This window comes from Podarcis gaigeae, assembly GCF_964106915.1.
Source record: "Podarcis gaigeae genome assembly, chromosome: 11".
NCBI classification, from domain to species: Eukaryota; Metazoa; Chordata; class Lepidosauria; order Squamata; family Lacertidae; genus Podarcis; species Podarcis gaigeae.
Genome location: NC_139687.1, coordinates 35,672,669 through 35,700,325, shown reverse-complemented (window position 1 = coordinate 35,700,325; position 27,657 = coordinate 35,672,669). Strand labels below are relative to the sequence as shown.

The window sequence follows — 27,657 nt, the reverse complement described above, 5'->3', positions numbered from 1 at the left end:
TTGGATCCTGGCATGTCCTTGGGAAATTGATACGCAGCAAAGCAGAGGGAAAGTCCGTGTCTGGTTGGGTTCTTTCTTTTAAAAAACCTTTGACAACTGCAGCAGAACAAATGAGTCTATTGTCTCTTCTGTAGCATATTTTAATGTGTGACTGTGCTAACAGTTTTACAGCAGAAGAAGAACATGAAAAGATGGTAATGTTTTTCTTCTCCTTCCTGCCCCCACTCCCCAGATCCCAATTCGTCTATCCACAATAGGCTTCGTCCCCCTTTATGGCGGAGAGGAAAGGCACAAAGTCCTTGCTTTGTTTGCGCCAGAGGATTCGCTCACAGGTTTCACTTAAATTTTTGTTTCAGTATTGTAGTGTTCTGCTCTGAGTCTTTTTATTTTTACTATGCTTACTTATTTCTTGTCCTTGCTCCTGAATCTCTCTGTAATTGTGCATTTCAGAACCATAATAACTTTAGTTGGTACTGAAGCCAGGGTGCGGAGCAGCTGGCTAGACAAATATTCAGCTTGCTCCAACTCCAGCTGTGTAATGCTTGGTCTGTAGGAAAGACCTGCAACCTGCCCGTCAGTGTTGCCTTGTGGGCACTGACAGATTATACAACCTAAGGAGGTTATCCCAGAGAACACCCCTGGCTGTTGAATGGAATAGTGCTGCTATGCCCCCTTCACTGTTATTTTGGAAGCAGGAGCGGTTTGCCATTACTGAATGGAAGCAAAGAGCCTGAGGTTCAGATGTAACAACGAACCGTGGTTGGATGTTACAAGTATGAGCCTTGATGTCATGTGTTCCCTCTCCACCCAAGAACAGAAGAGGTTTAAAGTTTCTGTTCCTGGTTGTTTCAAACCGTGGTGTCACTTTTTCACCCAACCCACAGTTTTCCAAGTTTGGACAGAACAGGAAACTGCCCTTAAGAGCAAGCCAAGAAAAGGAGCTTTGAATCTCTTTTCCTTGCACACCGAAGCAAAGAGGTAGCAATCTGGCTTGTCCTCTTAACCGGCCATGGTTTGTTGTTGCAGCTTGAAGTAGGGCCTGTGTCCGTCAATGCTACTGTAAAGGCCAGCTAGCTTCTCTTCACCCCACACTGCCCCTCCTGCTGAACCCTTTTGGCGAGGACTGAAACATAATGCATTGAACAAGTGTTCACTGTGAATAGAAATAACCCTTAGAGCGCAATCCCAATGCTCCTAATTTGGAGGAGGTCAAGGATTAGGATTAGGATTAGGTACATAGGTACCTCTCCACCTGCAGAGAGGACCGCTGCTTGAAGGGGAGCTGGACCAGCTGGTAGAAAGCTATGGCTAGCAGTAGCAAGCAAGAAGACTCACAAAACAACAGGATGGAGATAGAGCTTTGGCATCTTTGGATTCCAGTCCCCCAAGAGGTCCAATCCCTCAGCTACAGCAGCCAGGATCTGGCATTGTCAAAAAGAAGACCCAGCCCCCACTTCTGCTCTGGCTGGCATAAGCCTGTCAGAGCTGATGCAGAAGTTGGCTCGTCACTCCTCCCAAATGCATCCTCTATTAAAGTAGCAGTTTGGGACCAGTCTATTTGGAAGATTGACCTACCCCATATATGCAGCCTTGACATCTTTGGTTCGCAGGACGATTACAGATGCGACAGAATACTTGTTCCACACAAGAAATTTATCTTTTTGTGTGACTCCCCCATATACACTTAGGAACTCCCAAAGTTGACATCCGGCAAGTGCCTCTTGCTGGAGTCCCGTAGAGAACATCGGCACACATCCAAAATACATGGGCACGATATAAAGCGTATGAGCAGAGTCAGTGAAAACAAAATTGTGTAGGAATTGTGGCATCAAGTATTTTATTATTTACAGCAAAAGAAACAAAAGAAACATAGCATTTTGTGTGAGCTCCTCACACATCCTCTCTAGCTGGACAGAGAGCAAAGAATGGAAGTTTGTCAGCTTGATTTCTGCTGGCACACAGTGATAAGAAATGAAATCATCCCATCACGTGATCCTCTGCAATAGCGGCAGTGGAAAATACTGACACCTTCACTACACTCATTCTAGCACTTGCTTAGAATATTTTTGGTTAAGCAAGGCTCTCCAGACATACAAAAGTTACATGTGTTTTATGTTTTTGGTTTTTTTAAGCTACGGTTGATTTTAACCAGATTTGAATATTTTAAAATACCTGTTTTAAACTGTTCTTTGGCGACCGTTTTAATTTTTGGAAACTTCTTAGAGATAAATTAAGGCAGCCCTGTTCAGGGAAGTTTTTAATATGTAATGCTGTACGGTTTTTAACACTGATTGGGAGCCGCCCAGAGTGGCTGTAGGTGTAGATTAAAAAAACAACAACTGTAGTAGCATTGTTATACCTACTTTTATGCAACTTCACACTTACTCAACATAATTAAGACCATCGCCACCATTGCCCTAGCTTCATATTTCTCTTTTCTCATTCAAGCTGTTGCCCTTTTCCTTGCTGATCAGTGGTGGCCTGTTGATGATATTGTGAGAACATCTGATCCTTCCAGAGAAGGACTTTTGCAGGTAAGTAAAGCTTTTGTTCTGTTAAGTGTGTCTGTAATCTGAGGAGCCATCTAATCCAAACAGAGATACTGCGTAATGTATTCAGAGTGTCTAATTCATATTTACTTGGAAAAGAATTGGTTTGTGTCCATGCACACAGATGTGCAGGCAGTGCTTTCTATAATTCTGATTAGGTTTTTGGGTTGTGGCGCAAGCGTCTTGTATGTGTCGCAGGAAGCTGACTTTTTTAAAAAAACATGTATACACAACAAATTTAAGATGGCTCTGCTGATAACAGCTTTTTCCTCAGCAAATCTTGGCAGGTAATATTTTTGAGTGAGTGGTCAGGCTGCCTCACGTAATCAGCAGCCCTCTCCCCGGACCTCCAGGTCCCATAGTCTCATGAAAAAAGTGACAATAGCTGAACCATGAGCACTGTTTTGTTGGAAAGGTAGGATACAAATTTAACAACTGACAAATAAATTAACACTTTAATGTGGGTCTGCCCTATCATCAGGTGTTCATCTAAATTCCTGGCTTTATGGTGTATGTATTATGTTTATATTATCTAAAGTATTACAGTTCTCTCGAGTTAGTTTACAAATGAAGATAAAAACAAACGGAATAACAGTAGTGTGTCATAACCCAAACATATTTTTAGAAAAAAATTAATCTACCCCTCTTTGCTACCTTGAAAGTAGGGATGTGGATTTCAGCAAAATTTAGCCACATGGCCTTTTTGGAACAATATTTTCTTCTTCTTCAATCATAGTCATATTCTTTCTATGTGTTTATTATAGGTGAACTCCATTGGAGAGAGAGTGGTCCTCTATGTGCTAAATAGATTAATTTATCGCAAACAAGAAATGGAGAAAAATGAATGCCCATTCCTCTGTCATGGTAGCCATGATTATGCGAAAATACTATGGAAGAAAGGAGAGGCAATTGGTTTTTATTCTGTTAAGCTTCCAGGTAAGATTTCCCTTTTAAAATAAAATCACAAAATGCCGTTTAATGAAAGGCAGAGAGAAACAAAGTCCATAGTTTTACATTGTTTGAGAACCATGCTTGTAGTTCTCTTGCATTTTTACGTTCAGGGTGATAAGTGGTAGTGGCAATGGAGGCCATGCACAAACTGAAAACCATAACATTATAAAAGCAGCATAAAATAGAAAGCAGAATTAAAATGGCATCTATGAAGCTTGGGAAAATAATGATGTCTTTGCTGGACACTGAAAGGACAATAAAGTTCATTTTAAAAACATAACAGTATATAAAAAAATACTTATTTTAACATCAAATGCCAATCTAATTCTACAAATAAGCCTACAATGGATGTCTGCGAAACTAATTGCACTTGCTGTATTTGGGGGGCCGAATGTATTATGTTATATAGCCTTGATGTCTGTTGGAAACTTGATACTTGGGCAGATGGGTTTCTAGCCTGCTGTAGCTAACCGCATCTTAGGGGAAAGCAGTAAACAGATGGCAGTCTATTTGTGTGTTTGTTCCTGTTGATACTTTGACCTTTGTGAACGTAATACACTATTTCAAAGTATATTTGAAGTTTACAGTTGGTCTCAGGGATTTGTAGCCTGTTGTTGTTTTTAAATTGTTCCTCTTGGTGGGTAGGAAAGTGATTGCTATAAAATCATCCAAATAAGTTGTCATGCCCAAGTATGCCACCTTCCCATCACCTAAGACTAGAAGTAGTGAGGATAAGGTTCTGCAGTAAGTTACTTTGAATACTGTTTGTCCAACCTTGCCACCCCTAATTGCATCCCAGGTTTGTTATGTTAGTCTGGCACTGCCAGAATCAAGAGTAATGGGGTAAGAACAGAAAGGTAAAAGTTGATACTTGCCAGTGTTAATGTAGGACTAGCAGCAATCACAGGGATGCGGGTGGCACTGCGGTCTAAACCATTGGGCCTCTTGGGCTTGCCGATCAGAATATTGGCAGTTCGAATCCACACATTGGGTTGAGCTCCTGTTGCTCTGTCCCGGCTCCTCCCTACCTAGCAGTTTGAAAGCACGCCAGTGCAAGTAGATAAATAGGTACCGCTGTGGCGGGAAAGTAAACGGCGTTTCCCTGCGCTCTGGCTTCCATCATGGTGTCCCGTTGTGCCAGAAGTGGTTTAGTTATGCTGGCCACATGACCCGGAAAGCTGTCTGTGGACAAACGCCAGATCCTTCGGCCTGAAAGCGAGATGAGCGCAGCAACCCCATAGTTGCCTTTGACTGGACTTAACCGTCCAGGGGTCCTTTTACTAACAGCAATGTTTTAGATACAACTTGAACCCAAAGGGCAGGAGAAAAGTAATGAGCTGATCAAAGTAGAAGTTATATGCCTGGGCAGCAGGGAAGATTTTTCTTTTTTGTGGGGTGGGGTTTGGAGAAGAAGGTGCAAAAAGAAAATAGAACATTTTTGAGGTGCATAACCAAAAATATACCATAAGTTGCTAAGTTCATAAGCTGTCCAGATAATGATATTGGGTATGTTACAGAAATGCATGCAGGACAGAGAGAAAGGGTTGCTTAGTTGTCTTTGAAGAACACCTTGGACACAGCAACAGAATGAATGCCAATCAGAGCTGCTGTTATGATTGCAGGAAGCATATGTGGTGCCTTTCTGACCCAGAGCTACCAGCTTCCGGTCCTTGATACAATGTTTGTGAGGAAGAAACATCGAGGGAAAGATTTTGGGCTCCTGATGCTGGAAGATTTTGTGGATTCTTTCACAGAAGATGCTCTTGGCTTGCGGTTCCCACTCACCTCTTTCATGCTTGTTGGTAAGCCCTTCCGTTAGTCTCCTTGCATCAAACCATACTGATATGGATAATGTATTTTTTTAGTTCCTAGGGTTCTGCTTAAAGGTCCATCCAATTATAGCCAAACAGAGACAGAAACATCCTAGATCTCAGGAACCACAATGCCAAATTGGGCGATAGTATCTTCAGAGGTGTCCAAATCAGCACTGTATGAAATGGTTCCCACCAGCATCTTGATTCAAAATGGTGCCAGAAGGTTTATGAACATAGGAAGAAGAAGAAGAGGAGGAGTTTGGATTTGATATCCCGCTTTATCACTACCCTAAGGAGTCTCAAAGTAGTTAACATTCTCCTTTCCCTTCCTCCCCAACAACAAACACTCTGTGAGGTGAGTGAGGCTGAGAGACTTCAGAGAAGTGTGACTAGCCCAAGGTCACGCAGCAGCTGCATGTGGAGGAGCGGAGATGCGAACCCGGTTCCCCAGATTACGAGTCTATCGCTCTTAACCACTACACCACACTGGCTCTCTAGGACAAAACCTGCGCCTCCCATCTTGGGAACAGTCATGCCAAATTGGCTGACTATATCGTCAGAGGCATCCCAATTGGCCCAGTTTGGAACTGTGTGTTCCGCCCAAGGGACCTGGGCCCCTTAGAGTTGGTGCCTGTGGTGGGAAGAAAGCAGGAAGTACTGTACACAGACAAGGAAGAAGAGAAAAAAGCCCAAGATATAGCAGTTCTCTTAGAGAAATGAAATATATTCTGTATCATGATTGGGAAGCCTGTGGCCCTCCAGGTGATGTTGAATTCCCAGCTTCCATCAGCCCAACCAGCATGGCTAGTCCAGCAACAACAGGAAGGCCACAAGTTCTCCATCCTTATACTGAATGTTCCCTCCCTTCCTTGAACCAGCTACAGCCATCAAACACCCCATTTCCTTCTGCAGTCATCACTGTGGGTTCTACATTTTTGAGTCCCAGTGGCTAGTTTGGGGGATTTGTATGTTTTTGTTTTACTTGACCTGTGGAAATACTGAATGGGAATGTTGGTTTTGGTCCTCATATAATTTCTCTGCTCATAACTTTCAAGCAGCGTAGGAATCAAGTACAGTGGTACCTCAGGTTAAGAACTTAATTCGTTCCGGAGGTCCGTTCTTAACCTGAAACTGTTCTTAACCTGAAGCATCACTTTAGCTAATGGGGCCTCCTGCTGCCGCCGCACCGCCGGAGCCCGATTTCTGTTATCCTGAAGCAAAGTTCTTAACCTGAAGCACTATTTCTGGGTTAGCGGAGTGTGTAACATGAAGCATATGTAACCTGATATGTAATTCTGTACATCAGAATTGGGCACATGCCTCAAAATGGTATCTGCACACAACTTGGGGAGTTGCTAGGAAGATAGGTTTTTACATAGATGTTTCATACCTCAGTTACTGGATCAGATCTTTTGCATTCCTGTTGGCTTTATTTGAATTAGTCTTGGCTGTATCCTTTTGCATACTTCAAAGACCTGACCAGGCAATTAAGATAAGACATGCAGTCTGCCACGAAGAGCTGTTCTGAAAGTTTAGGGTCTGAAATCCCTTGGGTGTGGCAATAGAAGAGAAAGAACTGCAGATATGCTTACTGCTCCCCTGGGTTAGATTCCCAAAAGTTATTTAAACTGGTGGCATTTCATAGATGCTGAAGCTCCTGTTACTTTAGCATTGCTTTCAGTTACCATATTGGCCCGAATATAAGCCACACCCAAATATAAGCCACACCTTTAAAATGGGAGGGGAAAAAAGAAAAAATACCCTAATATAAGCCACTCCCTTCCTTGCTGCTCCTGGCTGCATACTGGGGGTACTGCATACCCTTCGTTGCCTTTCCCCTTCCTCGCTCTCTCCCTTCCCAGCCTTCTGGGGAGAGGTCGGGGGGGGGACGACTACGCATGGGGCAGATGCCGCTTTGCCGCGCACTGTAAGGTCACGAATATAAGCCGCACTTTAACTTTTCATGGTTGGAATTTGGGGGGAAAGTGAAGCTTATATTCAGGCCAATACAGTATACAGTGGTACCTCGGGTTAAGAACTTAATTCGTTCTGGAGGTCTGTTCTTAACCTGAAACTGTTCTTAACCTGAGGTACCACTTTAGCTAATGGGGTCTCACCCTGCCGCCATGCTGCTGCCGCACGATTTCTGTTCTCATCCTGAAGCAAAGTTCTTAACCCGATGTACTATTTCTGGGTTAGCGGAGTCTGTAACCTGAAGCGTCTGTTACAGGTTAGAGACATTAAGAACTTTGCTTCAGGATGAGAACAGAAATCGTGTGACGGCCGTGGGAGGCCCCATTAACTAAAGTGTTACCTCAGGTTAAGAACAGTTTCAGGTTAAGAACGGCCCTCCAGAACGAATTAAGTTCTTAACCCGAGGTACCACTGTATTGCTTGGGAATTCTAAAAGGCAAACAAGTATCTGCAGTTTTGAAATTGGTGGTTAAAATCAGTAGTTTTGAAAGGTTCCATTCCACCTTGTTTCAAAATGACATCCAGTTGTATCCAAACATAGATGAAAACTTGCTCCTTGATACCAGGAACTATCATGCAAAATTGGGTTAAAATCAGTGTAGTTTTGAAAGGTTCAGTCCACCATCTTGATTCTGCATAGCATCCAGTTTTATCCAATCCTAGTGAGAAACTAACATCTTGAGACCAGGTACTATGATGCAAAGTTTAGTTATGATATGTTAAGAGATATCCAAATGCATAGTGAACAAACAACTTTCCAAAACATTCATTAGTTAAAAGGTGCCTTAGCTGTTCGTGAAGGCAAAAAACACAGATGATTTACAGATAAAGGCTGCTAAATGCTTATTGGAAAACTAATTGTGCTTATTTACACGAGACAGATGGTGTGGTGTTGCAAATAGTAATAAATAAATAATATTTTTTTTTTAAAAAATCTAAATATTCTTATTTAGGGCAATTATCCTGTCTGTGACTGAGCTGAATCTAGGTAACACTTCCTTGGAGAAGTCTTTAAAATAAGTTTGTCATCATGTTGAGGAGGAAAAGTATTTTGTAAAGAATTATGCAAGTACTGAACCCATTTTGTTAATATTTTTCCCAGCTTGCCAGAAGTACTTTGAACGGTATCCAGGGGATCATGACCTTCTGTGGGAAATTGAAGGCACTGGCAACTTTCACCAGCGGAAAACTGTAGCTAGCATTTTGCAAAGAGAAAGTTTCAAATGCAGAGGTATGGTGGCATGGTGTAAGCATGGCTGGGGGAGCGGAGGGGATGAGGTGCTGAAAAATACACGGTTGCTGATGTGGACCTTGGAGAGAGGCTGTTTTAAATTGGCGTTTGCATATTCTTTTTCTGAATTTTTCCAAGAGCAGAAGGATCACAGAAAGAAAACTTCGGTTCCCAGGCTGATGAAAGTTTTCTGCAGACTGCTGTGAGCACAAGTGAGCAGGCATCTGAGCCCAGGGAAACACAGTTAAGTGTAGGTACACAAGCTGTTTTCTCTGTTTTAGTTTGGAACTTGTGTGTCCCGTTTATTTTTAACGTTTGAGCAGTTTTATTGAAGTGGGAAGAAACATCAGGGAACACTAAAAAGCAAGTTTGCTTCGGGTTGGGTGCTCTGCCCCTCCTCCCAAATTTACTTCAACTACATTTGGTGAAATTATTCTTCTATAATTAAAAACTAATGTTTGGAAAGGATATTTGAAGTGCTTCTGTTGTTCTTAGAGGTAACAGGTGCTGCATGTGTAAGCGTGTGACAGGCTTTTTTTAATTTATAAAAGGATTTACTTGTTGCCCCCTCATAAAACATCGTCGTGCATGTGATGCTCGTGTATGTTTAAAGCCTTTTACCTAGCCAGTCAGTTTAAGGATTACTTTGTTCTGTTTTTAATGGTTCTATGTTTGGTTGTGTATAACGAAACACAGAACCATTAAAAATAGAAAAAAGTAATCCTTAAACTGACTGGCTAGGTAAAAGACTTTAAACATACACATAGACATACAGTCGTACCTCAGAAGTCAAACGGAATCCTTTCTGGAAGTCCGTTCGATTTCCAACATGTTTGGAAACCAAGGTGCAGCTTCTGATTGCCTGTAGGAAACTCCTGCAGCCAGTCGGAAGCTGCGGAAGCCGTGCCAGACATTTGACTTCCAAAGAACGTTCGCAAACCGGAACACTCACTTCCGGGTTTGCGGCGTTTGGGAGTCAAAATGTATGAGTGCCAAGGCGTTCAGCTTCCAAGGTACGACTATACATACATACATACATACATACATACATACATAACCTGATTTGTATATCGCCTTCTCATAGTTCAAACCATGCTCAAGGCAGCTTACAACATGGAAAAAATACATAATTTCAAACATTACAAGAGTAGTCATAAACTAAAACATCAGAAAGTACACAACCAAATTAAACAATTTCCATGTACATCATAATAAGATCGAAAACAAAGATACAAAAAATAAACATCAATAATAGCAACAACTTCCCCTAAACAATTCCCCAGCCCTAGAGTCTGCAGAGGGCTGTTGCCCCAAGGTGCTATCTAACCTATCCAGATGGCACATACTTAGTCAAAACCACCTAAAGGTGCTGCTAGACAAGCAACACTTCACAAAGAACAAGGGATTATATGGTCTAAAATAGACCTAGAGAAAGGGAAAAAATGGAGGGATGGGAACGTATAAGAAAGAATGGGATTATATAAATTACACATACTTCATCTTAATTACATTATAAGATATAGGGATTGGGGGGGTGAGGGAGCAGCAGTTTCTAAAGGATCAGGAAAAGAAATATGGGGCGAGGGATGTGGAAGTGGAACAATGAACAGAAATGAGATTAGGGTAGAGACTGAGAAAAAGGGGGCTTGTGGGTGCCATGAAGTTTGCCAAAAAGTGTCTCTGGCAGAACCCAGAGTTCAGGGACCTTTGGCTGTTGCCACAGAGCAGCCACCTGGGCAGAGGTGAACTGGGTGCAGGCTTTGCTTTAGGTAGATGGTGGAGGGGAAACTTGGACTCCCTTTCATAAGCTTGCCTGTGAAAAGAAGGAAGCAGCTGGCACAGCTTGCGCTTTTCATGGTGGTACACATGAAATGGTAAGAGAATACCTCTCGTGTACCCTAAGTATTTCACGCAGACAACAAAGGGAATTAAATTAACTTTTGTCAAAATCCAGATGGTGTGTATAATTGAATAATAATACGGATGCAAGAAAATGTGCCAATAATGTCATAAGGATCTTCAGTAGTGTGTCATTTATTTATTTTTAAGTTTGTTGTTTCTCTCTTCCAGGCTGATGCTCATAAAAACAAAGATGGCTTAGAAGTCTTTGAAGGGACATCTGAAGGTAAAAGAAGTCTAGCTTGCATGATTTCTGTTAGAACTTTCTTGCAGTCCACAATATGCTCCATCACCACCTAAGCTTTGTGTTCTTCACTTTTAACTAATGCCTCTGCATTGCAGTGATGCAATACCAAAGAGAGATTTCTTTTTTAAGAAGTCAAAAACCATGCATGGAAAAAAATGGCACATTTTAACTTACTTTAATGGAGCCCTGGGTGGTGGGGGAGGAGGGAAATTAAGTAAAGCGCTTAGTAACTTGTGTATTCCTAATTTTTTTTAAATTGTATAAAGCACAAAATGCAAATGAGTTGAGTACATGCCAAATAAGAACCAAGATTCAGAACACTTAATTAAATTGCTCAATAGGAAATAGAGTAGTTTATGATCCAGAAAATAAAAATATATAAACTGATTCCAAAACATTTCTACTTAATCTGGAATATCTGTTATGAGTGCACATCTTGATTGTTTTTCAGGTTCCAAAAAAGTTGTTACAAATTGTTCCAATTATAACACAAATCCTTAGTTTCCTAATACACTCCCAATCGTCTCTGACCTTCACTAAATGAATGAGTTTAGCCAGGTCGAGGATTTTCCAAATAGGCTCCAATAAGCCCTCTGCTTTAGGCCATTTACTTGATTCCACTTGCTGTGCCTTGAACTCACTGCTGTCAAAACAGTACGTAAAAGTGCAGGTTTATTTCAAAGATAAAATGACCTGGGAATAACTCCCATAGAACTCAATGGAGTTTGCTTCTGAGTGCACGGTACATGCATAGGAGTGCAGTGTGGAACTTGCACAGTCACGGGAAAAAGAAAGTTCACTCTCTTTGAATTTTGTGGTTTTACATACAAAGACATAATAACAATCTTCTGTTCCTTAGCAGGTCTTCAAACTGGGTAAATACAACCTCAGGTGAACAACAGCACATAACATATTACACCGTCTCATGATTTATTTAACAGAAGTAAAGCCAAAATGGAGAAACTATAAGTACACCCTTACTGCTTCCATAGGAATTAAGGGGCTAAGCAGCCGATAGGTGCTGCTGATCAAATGCCCTCCTTAATTGATCATCAGCAAGTCTGCCCTTATACACAGAGTAAATGTATTCTTAATTTGAAGAATGCTCAGATGGTAGTGTTACCTATCTATTGCATTTTCTTTGGAGAATGGGCAGTTCTTTATGGTGCTTCCCTCTGAACCTGCAAAGGCATATGTAAAATCTTTGTTCCTGTGGATGTCACTGAAGGAGGAGCCACTGCCTGCACCAAAAAGTAAAAAGCATAAGAAAATATGCTTCAAATTCCTAGGAACCAGGACTTGATTTTTTAGATGGCTACACAAAACTGTAAAATACTTGATTTCTAGCGCCACCAGAACAAGGTTACCACAGGTTGGGTTTCTAGGCATGTTCAAGCTTTGTGACATTATTTACCTGTATTCAGATCTGAGCGTTTTTCTTCCCCTCAGAACTTAATGCTGCTCAGCTTTCTACACGATCACGAGGCAATAATCTCAAACGTCCAAAGTTAGGGAAAAGGTTCCAAGAGTCTGAAATGGTTGAAGATGAAGATATAAGTGTTTTTCAAACACCAGAAAGCAGGTATACTTATGTGTGTGTATGTGTTGTATAAGAAATGTAAGGTCTCTGTTGTATTGAATTGTACAAAGGAATAGATAATATACAGTGGTACCTCGCAAGACGAATGCCTCGCAAGACGAATGCCTCGCAAGATGAAAGAGTTTTCCGTTTTTTGAGTCGTTCCGCAAGGCGAATTTCCCTATGGGCTTGCTTCGCAAGATGAAACGTCTTGCAAGTTCTTGCGAGTTTGTTTCCTTTTTCTTAAAGCCGCTAAACCATTAATAGCCGCTAAGCTGCTAATAGCCGTGCTTCGCAAGACGAAAAAACCGCAAGATGAAGAGACTCGCGGAACAGATTAATTTCGTCTTGCGAGGCACCACTGTACTTGGGTAGTTGTAGATAGATTGAAATCTTGGTATGAGATTGTTGTTGTTGTTGTTGTTGTTGTTGTTATTATTACTACTACTCATACTATTCATTTATTCAGTTGATTATTTGCCATTCACCATAAGATTCTCAGGAGAGTTTCAACAATTTAAAATACAGTATTAAAAACAGTTTCAAACGAAGGAAATTTGTTGCAAGGAAAGGCTTGTTAATGTTTATTGTTTATTCCTCATCATCAACCTATCAGAACTAAAAGAGACTGCATGCCAAATAACGTTTTTAACCCTCATTTTTCACCCATCTGACAATGTAATCCTATACATGACTGCTTGACATTAAGTCTCGTTGTGTTCAATAGGAATGGAGCCTTTACCCAATTTAGTGTGTATAGGGTTGTAGCCTCACTGAGCAAGGTCTGCTTGCTGACAGGAGTTAGGATTGTGTTGAGGTGTTTTCCAGTGGAGAAGAGCAGTAGAAAAGAGCTCATTTAGCAAGGTGGGAAACTCCACTGTGGAAGCCGTTATTTTACCTGCAGAAAGCTCCACATGCTTGGCCTACCACCATTGGTGTTATGCCCCAAAAACAGGTGTTTCGGGGGCAGTATAGGAGAGAGGCAGCCTTGGATCTGCTGGATCCATTCCCCTTTCATTCTCTGAAGAAGCCACGGGATCAGGCTCTTTCATCCATGGCTGGCATTGGCATCAGTAATTTCTGCTCATAGGAACAAATGCAGTAAATTGATTTCTATAAAGCGTCATTTGAAATGAAATACTTCCTTGATTTTTAAAAATGTTTCGTTCGATGAAGTTACTGGTTGGGTTTGTTTGTATGTCACACTGTTTTATTATCCGCTGCCTAATTTCATCTGCGTCCCTCACACTAAAAATGTGCATTTATTTCACATTCAATGTTCTTGTTGCTGCACAGACCAGAACCTGATGCACGTGTATCTGAAAGTTCGGAAGAGGTGATGGAGATGGAAGAAAATGTGGTTGAAAGTGAGCAGGAGGTGTTAGTTGAAAACCAGAAACAACCAGCCCAAGAAGCACCACAGATGTGCCCTGCATCTGAGAAGCAAGATGATAAAGAGGTGTGATTTGACTATATTAAGAACAATTTGTCTGTTTGAGGCTCTGACATCCCTTTTTCTGCCAAGTATGACAGAGGAGGAAGCCATGGGCCTCTGCCTGCTATTGCCTTCTCTGCTTGGACAGAAGGCTTTGTATTGCACTGAGATAAGCCTAGGGTACACATGACCCCTTCATGGTGTCAAGTTTATATATTAATCTAAACTCTGGAAAGGATGTGCCTTTGTTGCAAGGTAGCTTTACTTGTAAGGAATGAGGGTGGCGCTGTGGGTTAAACCACAGAGCCTAGGACTTGCCGATCAGAAGGTCGGCGGTTCGAATCCCCGCAACGGGGTGAGCTCCCGTTGCTCGGTCCCAGCTCCTGCCAACCTAGCAATTCGAAAGCACGTTAAAGTGCAGGTAGATACCTCCAACAGGAAGGTAAACGGCGTTTCTGTGTGCTGCTCTGGTTCGCCAGAAGCGGCTTAGTCATGCTGGCCACATGACCCGGAAGCTGTACGCCGGTTCCCTCAGCCAATAAAGCGAGATGAGCGCCACAACGCCAGAGTCGGCTACAACCGGACCTAATGGTCAAGGGTCCCTTTACCTTTACCTAGCTTTACTTGTAACAAGTGGAAAAGGAGTTGACTGAATAATGTGTGCATCCAACCAGGAAGCAATATTTTTTTCTTTTGTTGTTTTCTATGCTTTTTTATAATTTGAGACTCTTGTCACTGATGTATTGGATTCTGTTGTTAACATTACATGATAAAAGTGGCTTTGCACCATTTTAATGTGTACATGCCATTTTATAGGAAATGGAGGTGGAGCCACTCAATGGAGAGCTCGTGGAAAATGCTATCAAGGTCTCAATAGTGGCTGAAGGACAAACAGGAAGTGAAGCGGTGGATGGAGAGTCAAAGCTGCAGTTGGAAAATCCAGAGGAAACAACCTTAACCTTACTTGTCCCATTAATCCTTGATTCGTCAGTAAAATCCACTGAAGACAGTGATGACAACGTTTCTGATAAGGTGAGGGGAAATATATAAGTGATGCTAAAGAGTTTCTTCTCCACCATGTTAATACAATCATTGGCAATATTATAAAAATAATAATTATTAAATCCAGCCCATTGGAATGTAGCATGCCGTACAAGGGAAGCTTTTAATGTTTAACAGACTACTGTATTTATTTATTTTTATATAAATATTTATTTAAGATTTTCTTAATACAATAAAAAAGAGAAACAAAGAACGTAACATATGGTTTTACAATCATCATACTTTCTTCACTTCTTTGGACTTCCTCGCATCTCTCGTTCCTGCGTTCCAAATTTTCTATCTTTACCCAGCAATTTATCACCTTGATTCAATTCTTGTATTATAATTTTCCAATATTATCCCTAATTTTAGATAATATAACCCCCAGCTTAGAAGCTTAATTTTAACATAATATTTATCCAAAATTTATCTTTTCTTATAATTTCATTTATCTTCATACTCCTTTTAACTAGCTTTTTGGTGCCATATTGTTAATAATCTTACATCTTTCTTAACATTCATACAATTTACAATATTTTTGTAAGTAATCTTTAAATTTCTTCCAGTCCTCCTCCACAGCCTCTTCTCCCAGGTCTCGGATTCTGCCAGTCATTTCTGCTAGCTCCATATAGTCTATCAGTTGCATCTGCCATTCTTCCAGTGTGGGCAAATCTTGGGTTTTCCAGTGCTTGGCGACAAGTATCCTTGCTGCTGTTGTTGCATACATAAAAAAAGTTCGGTCCTTCTTTAACACCCTCTGGCCGGCGATGCCCAAAAGAAAGGCCTCTGGTTTCTTAGGGAAGGTATACTTAAATACCTTTTTCAACTCGTTATATATCATTTCCCAGAAAACCTTAACTCTAGGGCAGGTCCACCAGAGGTGAAAGAACGTTCCTTCAGTTTCTTTACATTTCCAACATTTATTATCAGACAAATGGTATATTTTTGCAAGCTTGACTAGGGTCATGTACCACCTATATATCATTTTCATAATATTTTCTTTCAAGGCATTGCATGCCGTAAATTTCAAACCGGTGGTCCATAACCTTTCCCAGTCAGCAAACATGATATTGTACCCAATATCCTGTGCCCATTTTATCATAGCCGATTTAACCGTTTCATCTTGTGTATTCCATTTTAACAGCAAGTTGTACATTCTTGAAAGTACCTTAGTCTTAGGTTCTAACAGTTCTGTTTCCAATTTCGATTTTTCCACCTGGAATCATATCTTTTTATCCATCTTGAAAACCTCTTTAATCTGAGCGTAATGTAACCAATCTCGCACTTTATCTTTTAGTTTCTCCAAACTCTGCAACCTCCAATTATCTCCATCTTTTTCTATTATTTCCCAATATTTCGGCCATTTGGCCTCCATATTGAGTCTTTTCCGGGCCTTAGCTTCCATTGGTGATAACCACCTTGGGGGGACAGACTACTGTATTTTAATACTTTGTTGAAAGGTGCCCAGAGTGGCTGGGGAAACCCAGCCAGATGGGTGGGGTATAAATAATAAATTATTATTATTATTATTATTACAAAGTTAAGAATCTCATCTGTGGCCCTCAGAATATTGTCAAAAAGTTTCCTCGACTTTGACTTAAAATGGCTAACAAGAGTTTGTTTTTCTCCATTAGGTTGACAGTGTGGCAGATGCAGAACTTCCACCCGAAGAGGAACAACAAGCAATGCAAAGGAAAAGGACCCTTGTTCTAAATGCAGATCCCGTCGCTGCTGCCGAGAAGGAAGAACCCTCCAACAATGGCCTTTCGAACTCTGTAGCAACCACTGAGGCTCTGGAAGATACCATTTCTGAAAACGTGTCTCCTAACACAACTTCCTCTGTGGAGGAACAGAGTGAAGAAGGAGGCTCTGACACTCCAGAGGCCCCCGTTGTTCTAGGCCAGGGCGCTTTAATGATGGTTGAACTGGAGGATATCTCGTACTCGCATCACCCAGAAGGGCAAAAGAACCAACTGGATGAACAGTCTGAAGAGTCAGCTGAGCCCGCCTCTGAGAAAGCCGCAGACAGCAGTTCAGAGGATGTGGAAATCGAAGTGCCCGTAGTGGATAGGCGGACCTTAAGAAGGAAGGCCAAAGGATACAAAGGACCACCCAAGAAAAAAGGAAAGCTCATTTGAAAAGGGAAGAGGAGCATTGTTTCCACCCAGCTGGATCACTTTCCGTATTTTTCTTAAAAAACAAAACAAAAAACAAAATATGAAACTACATGGAACACCAGAACACACGTGTATTCGAACACTGAAATCACTCTGCATTTCCCGGTTCAGTTATTCGTTTTGTGTGTTTAACCACTATATGAGGAGAACAAATTTGGAGGTAAACGGTTAGTCTTTTAAAAAAAATAGTAGGACCTATTTTAGCCCAGTTTGTTTAGCCACAAAAAAAGCTTTCCATCAGGCCATGGTAGAGTTGTGGAGAGGCCAAACAAATTACACAACAAATTGTAAATTACCAAGCCTTCTGATGTGGCTTTTGATTCGTAAGCCATTATTTACAACAGCTGTTCCCCTAGAAGTAAGTAAGTGCCACCTAGTTGTCCTGTATGTTCTTATTTTGTGTACTTCTCCGGTTCTAGCTTAGAGAACATGCTGTGAATCTGCCCCTTATGGTGTGGAAGTAGACACACCTTGGTAACTTCAGAGTTAACTTTCATAGGCTTATTGGGAACAGAAGCTATGACTAGTTATTTTTCAAGCCGGGAGCATTATTTTGTAGCGAATTAAAATCCTGTTTTAACACAATGCAAAATATCTGACATTATTTCTGCTTAGTTGTGAGCGTTGTTCCCTGTTGCATCTTTGGCTCTTCATGGATGCTATATCCACTTCCATTCAGTCAAGCGTCAGCCACTCCCAACTATGGATCAGATAATCCTGAATTCTGTTTTATATTGGGAGTCTTCTTGTTATTTCACATTGTGAATAAAGCAGATTGTTTTAACTAACGAAGCTTCTAAATTAACAGATGGAAACTGAAGAGTAATTAAGAGTTAACGGTAAGATAAGAACCTCAGATTTGTACGGTTACACCTTTTTATAAGTAGCGGCAATTGGTAAGGTTCGTAAAAAAATGTTACGTTTTAAATTTGAAGCAATTTCTTTTTTAGTGTTTATTAATAAAAAGGTTCACTTGAATAGCGTGGAAAGATTTTGATTTCAATGTGCTGAGGATTGGTCTGTTTTGGCTTTCTGATTGTACAGAATTTCTGGCTATTTTCTAATAGCTCAGTTGACTGGTAGGGCTTTTTTATTTTTAAAAAAACTTCTTTTTCTTGTCTTGACAAAAGTGCTGGGTTTTGGTTTTTTTAAAAAAGCATGTCATGAGAAGGTTTGGGACATGCACAGAACTGCCAAGTTGAGTGGGTTTTTCAGGGCGTTCTTTTTTCTACCAATGTAGAAAAATTCTGTGTTGTGGATTAGAAGTGTATGTGCAGAAATATTAGTTGTTGTTTATAAACAATATATTCAAGTGAACCTTCAGCATTTTTAATGTTTGATTAAATACTTTCTTACAAAGCACATTAAAAACCGTTTAAGGCTTGTCTCTTGTAGTACTAAGAGCTTTTTTTGTAAAATACAACACCTTGACAATTTAAGAATTGTCTGCAGCTTTTGCCACGTCACTAGGACTGGAGTTTTTGAGGGTGATGATGGGTTGGGTTTAGAACCTTGTGTACAGAGTTTTAACAAATATAGGCTATGAATGTTAGGTGTGTTGGGCTAAGCATTATTAAAGTAAACATTTTGTGGGACTTTACATTTCTTGCTCTGTAAATCAAAGCTGCGTTTTGTGAGGTGACTCAAGTCTGGATCCCTGGCATGGCTTCTGGATTACAGTGATAACAGTTTTAAGTGTGCTTTTAAATCGGTGTGTGTTCTCCCCCAAATCATACATTGGTCCTTCTGCATTTAAAGCTATGGAACTTTGCTAGTGAAGTCAAATTTTTGTCTTCGTTCTGCAACTTCAACTGGTTTGTGGTGGCATCTTATTGCAAATGTATATTTCTTCAGTTAGAGCTCAGCTTCTCCACACTACTTGGGTGTGTTTTAAGGTACCATAATATTCATGGAAGTGGGTCCAGGAGCTGGTGCTTTGTGCATAAACCGGAGTAGCAAGTTTTTTTCTTTTTATGCAAACATAGGAAAGGCTTGCCCATCTGCCATAGCCTATCAGGACTCATTGTTAAAACCGTGTCTATGGAAGACAATCTTACTCGGCTATGAGTGATCGCCAAAGAAGAAAGAAGAAGAAGAGCCTATCATATGTTAATTAGCCGTGAGTGATTCTTGTTTGCATGCATTTGACCAAGATAAGAATATCTCAAACCATGCTTTGTTGATAAACTAAACGCATAAGTCAGCCTTTGTGAACCCGTTGCCCTCCATATGTCTTGGATGACAGCACCATTGGTCCCAGCTGGCTGTGGCAAATGGGCGTTGCCTTCCAAAACATCTGGAAGACACTAGGATCTCAGAAGTTGTGAAGACCCTCTATGGATAATGGGTACCTTGCAGTTACAGCTTCTCCTTCTTGCAGAGTCACATCTGGATGGTCTCAGTCTAGTAAGCACCACAACTAGATATTTGTTCCTTTTCACCAGCTTGTATTTTTTTAAAATGTACCTATTGCTACAGAGTACATCAAATTACTAGAACTATGCTGAAAGGATCAGTTAAGAACAGGTCTGTAAAGTTGAAAGAAGGCTGTGTGACTGAAAATTTATGCAACATTGAAGAACAAGTGCTTGAAGTTTATTTACTTGTTCAGCACTGAAGTTTTGTAGACAACCATAGAAGACTTATGACTCTTTGAAAGGAAGAAAAGGATCAATGCTTCACTGAAGGTCAGAGCAAATGTGACTACAAAACATGTGGACCATTGCATACAATTCAAACACAGTATTAATCACTTTTTAAGTTGTAGGAGCTGGCCAAAAGAATGTTAGTGTGTGGACTCAACTTTGGTTTTAGCTGTGCAGTTCTGCTGGATCTCACTACTACATGTTTGAATGTCTTACTGTTTCTCCTAATGTCTGAAATGTGCTTTACATCCCATGCTCACTTCACCATTTTCAGAAGGTTTTATTTCATGCAGAACTGCTTTGCTTCTGAATCTGTTGCATGAAATAATGTAGGACCTCATCTTGTGTTAGGAATAAAATGTTTTGCCCTTTTAGCTCAACATAAGCTTTTTTGCTGTTTCTTTGTTTCTCAGTGCTGCTATCTCGGTACGCAAACAAAAGCAGTACAGTGGTACCTCGGGTTACAAACACTTCGGGTTACATATTCCGCTAACCCAGTAGTAGTACCTCGGGTTAAGAACTTTACCTCAGGATGAGAACAGAAATCACGTGGCGGCAGCAGTGAGAGGCCTCATTAGCTAAAGTGGTACCTCAGGTTAAGAGCGGACCTCCAGAACGAATTAAGTTCGTAACCACAGGTGCCACTGTACATAGTTCAGGTTTCAGCTCCTTGTTTTCAGTACTGTTGCAGAATTGTCTTCAGTTTAAGGGAATCGTCACAAACATGGCATTAATTGTTGTTCTGTCAATCTCTTCATGTGATGCTGTTGTACAGTAGCGTTATTTGGTGTCTTTTAGTTTGACCCTTCTTAGTATATATTGTGTTTCAGCAGTAATTAAAATTGTTTTGTAATTTTCTCATTGGTTTCAGTGGCTTGAGGTCTTCTCTCTTCTAAACGTTAATGTGCTTTTTATTCTCACCTATGTATGTAATGTATACCCGCAAAATAACTTATACAGTGGTAGTCTCAGAAAGCCAGGGTTTCCCAAACTTGGGTCTCCAGCTGTTTTTGGTCTACAATTCGCATCATCCCTGACTGCTGGTCCTGCTAGCTAGGGATGGTGGGAGTTGTAGCCCAAATGCAACTGGAAATCCAAGTTTGGTAAACTCTGCAGTAAGCTAACAGGATGCCCTTCAGATTGGACACCCATCAGCCATAGCCGGCATGACAGATAGCTGCTGGGTACCATATTGAGTGCTCATCCAGGAGGCAGTAGCTGCTGCCTGTTGCAAGTTGTAGACTGGCACTGTTTGTGTTAGTCTACATCATGGCATCTACATCATGTTAAACACTGGATCAAATAACCTGTGCTGAATGTAAACAGTTCTAATGAATCCCAAGTAGGGTTGCATATGATTTCTGTCAATACCTTGTGATAAGTTCATTGATATGAGAAAAAGGACATCTAAACAAACCGATGTGCTAGGGTAGAAATTGTACTCCAGTTACCACTACTAGGAGTTATGATACTGGTCATCTTCTATTACCCCACTAATAGACAACACACAACCTCCCCAAATATTTCCTTGTATAAAATAATGTTGGGTGTTTCTTGTCTCCAGGCAGCCAGTGCAACTTCAAAATCCAGTTGGGAAATACCTTTTTTAAGGACCAATCAAAATGTCCACAACACTGTTGGCAAGTGAGGTCTCCAGGACTCTTGATGAGGCAAGTTGCTACACAAAAGCAAATGGCGGGGGAGGGGGGGAACCTAGGCTCTTATGTTATAGCCATGAGGTTAGCATGTACTATAGACTCAGTTCCAAGATGGAGACTGCTTATTCTTAGCCAGACTAAAAATCTTAAGATGCCTTTTGTAAGCTTTTAAGCTTAATCTTTCTGTTTAATGTGCAGCTAGTGAATTATTTTTTTTTAAAGTTACACAAGCCACAGGTATGTGTTCCACCTGCACTTCCATATATGCAATATTCATGCATCACACAAGCACTTGGATATATGCTAGTGCATATGGCAAAGGTAGGTAAACACTTACCTGTAGTCCACCTCTAACTATTTAGCTAACTACAAAGCACACTTTATGTACCCACTTCTGTACTTTTTCTTTAACGTCTGAAGCCATGCTGTGTATGCCTCCACCTACTGAAGTTTGGGTACTGACTAGCTGCAAGAGGTTTCTTGGTTCTGGTGCCAGTTCTATGGGATGGTTTATAGGGAGGACTGTAGTGGTTCATTGCAATTTGGCTGTTTTTAATTGAGCTCAAAGGCTGTCATGAAAGTCTGTTGGGTGTACTAGATCTGCCTTGCTTTTGAAACCGTTAATGTTGATGTTGTTATTTAACTGCATTTGTATTTTTTAGTTTCTTTTATTATGAGCTTCTTTGTTTGTTTGAATTTTTATTCTGTATCCTACTGTACAAGATATAGGGCTGTTATGTTAAAGTTAAACAAGTGAGTAGACAAGTGGAACTTTCAAATGTATTTAAACTTTAGGCCTTGTTAAATGTGCTGTAACACTTTTCACTTCACTGCTCCACACAAACTATTGCTTGATCTTTGCTTCGACATTTGGCATTTCTGTACCTATTAGCCTTTGAGTAGCATTTTCAAAGAATTCTATCTTTAGCACATTTCTAATTTCCTTAAAATTAGGAATAGGTGGCAGATGCGTTTCTTTCCTACTTCATTAATGTGGGAAATGACTACGCATTACCAGCATCAAGGGGAGACGTTTGTATGGTTCCTCTATTGAGGACAAATCTTAGGACAAAAAAAGATTTTCTTGGGCTGAAGGAGCCTTGCATGTTTCTGATGCCTATGCCTGCAATCCATCTTCATGCATTCACAAACACTGACAGTAATGTGAATACCCCCCTTTGTGTTTCCCATATCAACTTCACTTGTCTTAGAAGTCTTAAGTATCTGATATTACTGTCCTTTCTGTTCTATTCTAACTGACCTCTGCTCATGTGTTTACCAAGAGTAGTCTCCTAGAATTTATCTAACTGCTAAATGCAGAATAAGCCACTTCCAAGAAGTCAAACATTTGTAATGATTGGGATTAGTTAGTTTGGCCCACAATGGTTTCCTTTTATTGATTGTAATGTTCAGTGAAAAACAGTTCTTAGAATCCATTTCCTGACTTCACATACTGATGCTTTGACACAAGAAGTTCTTTTTCTGCAAATGTTTTGAGGAAGTCATGGTTCTCCTTGGAAAAGTAACTGTGTGTATCCAAGAATGTAAGATGCCACTTAGACAAGCAGAACTGCATTAATGCACCCATCATTTTCTGGATTGTTGGTTACTTGTGCATATTTTCCTGAAATGGGAAAGAACTATATTAGCACTTACTAAAGTGAGAATAAGCTGCACTTATGTTCACAGAAATGGCACATGCTCATGCATTTATTTTCTAAACAGCAATTGTAATGTAGGCATGGCCTATTGGCTAGTCAACTTTGGTCCTTGGTCCTCAGTGGAGATGAGAAGTTTCCACTGTTTACTCCCTCTCATGAGAATATGCCTCATCTCAGAGATGCAAAAGGTGCAGATGTCAAGTTGTGCAGAAGTGTTAGTGGTCCACAACACTAAACCACACTCTCACAAAATAATGAAAAGGAATCCCGTCTCCACATATGTGGATATGTTTATCAAATACACAAATAGAAACCTTAAAAGGCCTTAAAGGCAAGGAGGCAGCACTTAAAAATGAAACAAAGAAAAGATAAGAAATTTAAACAGAGGACCCAAGGAAATAAGTTGGAAGAAAAGGGAACTTCAAATTTCATATCCTAAAGGAGGAGAGCTCTGTTATCACTGAACTAACCCATTATCTAGTTAGCCTGATTCTGTGGCTGTTATCCAGCAGACATAGCCACCTGTGAGTGCAACTTTCCACCAAGCTCAAAGATAATAAGGCTTCATACTAAATGGCCAATTAAGTCAGGTCTTGGTTTAAGAGTTGGAGTTGGGGCCTACAATTAGCTATGGGCAATGCAGTTTAATGTAACATGTAATATGATGCTAGTCCTATTTTGACTAGAAATAAGACTAGTTCATTCACAATGTAGTTTCAGGCCAAATTAATGATACCACAAGACACGTAAAAATATATTTTGACTTTGATTGAGAGAGCTGTACATGGGAGGGGTTTTTTTTAAATATTTTGTATCCTTCATGCTAGTGTTGGGCAGTTAGGCAAGAAGGCAGAAATTAATTTTGTTCTCCTATTGCAGGCCTGAGGAAAATCACTCATCTGTAGGTACTGTTTGCAGTGAGAGGAAATCCCCCCTCCCTATTGATGCAATAAAAAACCCTACACATAAGTTTAACATTGTGATTGGTAGCTGATATTCCAATACTTACCCCAGACGACCTTGCCTCCTTGTGTCACGAGACCAAGCTCACTCACATTCACCTCAATGACGGTGCCTTTTGTAATTACCCCCAAAGATGTATACAGAGGAGAAGAGGGATTCTTTTTTACACCAAGAATAGGTAGGCAAAAGGTGGCTTTAAGCTCAGGATGTGTTACATGGGCCTTCTTGAATCGTAAACCCTGTTAGGTAACAAAAGATTGCTGTAACACTAAATAGAGATGAAAACATAACTAGCCATGATGCTCTTCAAGAATCAAATTAACAGGGCAGAAAATTAGAGGCGTGTCTGTTAGATGTTTGGTATTAAATGCTAACTTTTTAGTGTGTAAATTACTGTGCTATCCAATGCCTGCAAATAACAGAAGGTTTTACTGGCTACCTAGTTCTGAAATGTAGATAAGACTATCAGTTCAAAGAAAAATGTTCTATTACAACATTGTTGAAACTGCTAATGTTTTCTCCACTCAAGGATAATAATCGTGAAGTGAGCAACAACTTATGTAAAGAATAATCAAACAATGAAAACATTTACCATTGGCCGAATGAAACGTTCATATTTAGGTGGCTTTCGGGTAAAGCCATCCCCAACAAAACACACTTTAGTAACCATTCTCTTCCAAGCCTTCTTCTTTCTCTTTCCTGTACGGATCACCTTGAGCACTTCTGTTTCTCCCTGAGCACGAACCTTGGGTACAGGAACCTCCCATTTCCCCTGCAAAGAAACAGCAAGAAATGGTTAGAGTGCTAAAGTCGGAGAACAACTAGAATGAACAACATGCTGTCTTAACTAGTCAAGACTAACTACTTGTTAAAAATTGACTGCCATCTGAAAACATGGAAAAAAATACTATAGTTGTGCAGGTGTATGCACATTTTTGCTTGATTTACTAGCCAATCATCGTTTGTTATTACCACCAACACTTTGCCTTTAGTCCTCTGCTCATTCCATGAACTAGGGGGACAGAAGGCCTCATAGGCTCTGAAACGGACGGAAGAGATCTATTGCTTTTATGTACTTCAAAGCTGATTATGGCATGAGGCTCTGCTCATAGTGACCTGGGTTTTGGAGCCGGGAGAAGCACAGCATGTATTACAGTGCTTTTGCCTTCTCCAAAGTTCAGTGCCACAGAGTGCTGCTACCCTCTTCACCCTCACCTGCACAGGAGCTGATTTTTTCAATGTTGTACAGTGCTTTAGCTTCTACCTACTCCAGATCTCCGTGAAATGTCTACCTTGCAGAGAAAGGAATTATACTGCTACTGCGTGTTGAAACTTATTTGGGAGCGGTCATCTCTGACAAGGTGCAAGTCCATAGCTAGGGACATTTCCCCTTCTGCAATGCAATGCAATGCACTGCCCCTCGCCCCTCATCTGCTCTGGAGCACCAGGCAGTGTGCATGACCCTACCATGGGGAGGAGAAGTCCCACTGAACGAGTTTGAACAACACTGGATTTTACCCAGAAACCTAGACCAACTAGGTTTTGATACAACCATATGCAACCTTTATTTTTTAAAAAAACCCACACGTTCATGAGTAAAAGTTAAATCAGCTTTTGGAGTATGATATGCAGCAGAGAGTTGCTAAACTGCAAGTATACTGCACACAGTATATTAACGCAAGTCATAGATTTGTCTTGGCAAGTCCAATAATTCCTCACTGGATACACAGGAGAGTTTGCCTGGTTAAAACTGAAAACGGAGAACAGTATGTGTGTACTTCATACGCTGAACAGATACCAGAGTCCCACCTTGAAAATCAGTATTTTTACAGCTTGACAAATATGATAAACTGAACTTCTGCAATACTTACAGCTTTCTCTTTTCGCTTCTGTTTAATCATGTTGGAGAGAACTTTAGCTCGGGACTGACCCTCTCTGTCCAGCAGATATGCTGGCACAGCTCCTTCTGGGGTCTTGTCGTCATTTTTCTGCTTGGTATTTCTCTTTTCATGCATCTTAATACTAAATAGAATGTCCACAAATTATTATTAATTGAAAAGCAAAGTTTCAGGTGGGAATCAAAGTCAATCAAAAATAGTTACATCAACACATGCTTTATACTAGTCACAATGTTTTTCCTAACAGAGAACATGACTAACCCAGCAGAACAAGCAATGCAAAATTAATGTCAACAGAAGACTAACAGTTGTCTGAGATAGGTACACAGTGCTTAAAAAGAAAGCGTACATTTGGCATAGGTTTATAAAAGCCCAGTAATAGGCAAACAGTAAGTTTCAAGGAGTAATCATTAGTTTGTCTTCCAGTGGAGCTAGTTCTGAACTATATCAATTTTTCACTATACCAAAGAAGTTTAGCTCTACAAAAAAAGCCCACTCACGTCTTTTTCATCTGTATCTTCTCTGCATGGCGCTGTTTATGATAAAGCTTAGCTTTCAGTCCAATCATTTTCTTAGCTTTTTTTGAGCGTTCATGGGCCTCACGGCCCTCTTTCTTCCTCTTCCTCTCATGGTAATCCAAACGATAACCATATCGCTTCCGATGTAACTCTATGTACTCGTTTTGTGGCTGCAAAGTGCAAGGAAATTAAATGTTCAGTTTTTTAAAAATGTCAACAGTAAACATTTGTAAGAGCTTTGTTTACACACACACACACACACACACACACACCAACCAACCAACCAACTATGAAATACTTTGTGAAAGTTTGAACTTGTATTTACTATTACCACTTTCACTTCAGAAACATTTCAGTAAGAAAAAATCCCTTATTCATCCTAATAAGTTCCAATTATTTCAATGTAATTGTACCACTATGCACTGTTATTTTAGCTTATTATGTTTTTATATAGACCTGAAGTTACCATACCTGAAATTACCCAGGGTTCAAGGATCAAAGACTGCCCATAGAAGGACCTTCAGATTTTTTAAATTGATGCAGTAGACAATAATAGATAAAAATCAAACCGGTTTAACTACTTTGTCAGTTGATGATGATGTAAGAAATCCTGCTTAGTTTTACTTGGCTGTCCATCCCATTGAGCTTGATAGGATTATCTATTTATTTATACTACTGCTATACTGCTTAGTATATTAAAAAAACAACTCTTAAACAGTGTACAGAAAACCAAAACAAATGACCACTACAAAAGTAGTTAACATACAAAAATCCTAAAAATAGCAATGTACTAATGTAACTAACGGTAAGTCACCCCTCTGCTCTTGGTTTTTTCTCCAGGGAAGCAGCCTTAGGTATAGCGTAATGAGAGATGTGCCTTGTCTACGTTATAATAATGAGCATAAGCTGTTTGTATTTTGATGCGTTTTTAAGTTAAATAAGGACGTAAGGGCCCAATTGTATCAAACCAAAGGCCCATCTAGTCCAGCAAGGCCTATAAGGTTGCCCACAAGCGGGTATTCAGAGGCAGGCTGAGAGCAGAACATAAGCCAGCACGGCTAGCCTTATCCTCAGTGAGTGGGCCTCGCTTTCGTTTAATGATAAGCAAATAAATAGCTTTATACCGGTGTCGCACGTCTTAATGTAAGGTGGAGACTGAGAAATCTAAAGGAAGAGGTCTCTCGCCCCCGCCCTCCCTCGAAGAAGCCGAGCCCGCTGAGCCCCCTCCTTCTGCTACTCACCATGGCGCCGCGGTGCCTCGGAATGGACTAGACTCGGCGCGGGACTCTCGGCGACTCTCCTTCCCGGCCGCCGGACCCGAAAGGAAAAGGAGGGTTCCCCCGCCAAGCGGCCCCGGCTCGCAACCCGTTCCGCTTCCCGGTGTTCTGCTTCCAACGAAGGAGACCCAGATGTCTGG

At 40.6% G+C, this 27,657-nt stretch overlaps 2 protein-coding genes across 10 annotated transcripts in view; one reads left to right on the top strand and one right to left on the bottom strand.

Annotated features, from left to right (window-relative positions):
• FAM169A (family with sequence similarity 169 member A) overlaps positions 1-18,282 on the top strand; it is a 45,579-nt gene extending 27,297 nt beyond the window's left edge. For 5 of the 8 annotated variants that reach the window (XM_083703214.1, XM_083703210.1, XM_083703212.1 and 2 more), the window contains exons 4-14: positions 233-332; positions 2,449-2,534; positions 3,314-3,485; positions 5,123-5,302; positions 8,391-8,519; positions 8,663-8,769; positions 10,590-10,644; positions 12,115-12,247; positions 13,541-13,703; positions 14,496-14,711; positions 16,355-18,282. In XM_083703214.1, coding sequence (XP_083559340.1) covers positions 233-332; positions 2,449-2,534; positions 3,314-3,485; positions 5,123-5,302; positions 8,391-8,519; positions 8,663-8,769; positions 10,590-10,644; positions 12,115-12,247; positions 13,541-13,703; positions 14,496-14,711; positions 16,355-16,858 — 1,845 coding nt within the window. In that variant the 3' untranslated portion in view covers positions 16,859-18,282. Of the gene's footprint in view, positions 1-232; positions 2,244-2,317; positions 2,535-3,313; positions 3,486-5,122; positions 5,303-8,390; positions 8,520-8,662; positions 8,770-10,589; positions 10,645-12,114; positions 12,248-13,540; positions 13,704-14,495; positions 14,712-16,354 lie in introns of those variants that run through there. The other 3 variants (XM_083703215.1, XM_083703216.1, XM_083703217.1) reach the window with 2 other exon arrangements.
• Positions 18,283-22,571: 4,289 nt separating this feature from the next.
• NSA2 (NSA2 ribosome biogenesis factor) overlaps positions 22,572-27,657 on the bottom strand; it is a 352,088-nt gene continuing 347,002 nt past the window's right edge. The window contains exons 2-7 of one of the 2 annotated variants that reach the window (XM_083703348.1): positions 27,482-27,528; positions 26,223-26,410; positions 25,696-25,846; positions 24,417-24,596; positions 23,871-24,063; positions 22,572-22,824 (exon numbers count right to left, since the gene is read on the bottom strand). In XM_083703348.1, the coding sequence (XP_083559474.1) occupies positions 22,757-22,824; positions 23,871-24,063; positions 24,417-24,596; positions 25,696-25,846; positions 26,223-26,410; positions 27,482-27,484 (783 nt within the window). In that variant the 5' untranslated portion in view covers positions 27,485-27,528 and the 3' untranslated portion in view covers positions 22,572-22,756. Of the gene's footprint in view, positions 22,825-23,870; positions 24,064-24,416; positions 24,597-25,695; positions 25,847-26,222; positions 26,411-27,481; positions 27,594-27,657 lie in introns of those variants that run through there. The other variant, XM_083703347.1, reaches the window with a different exon arrangement.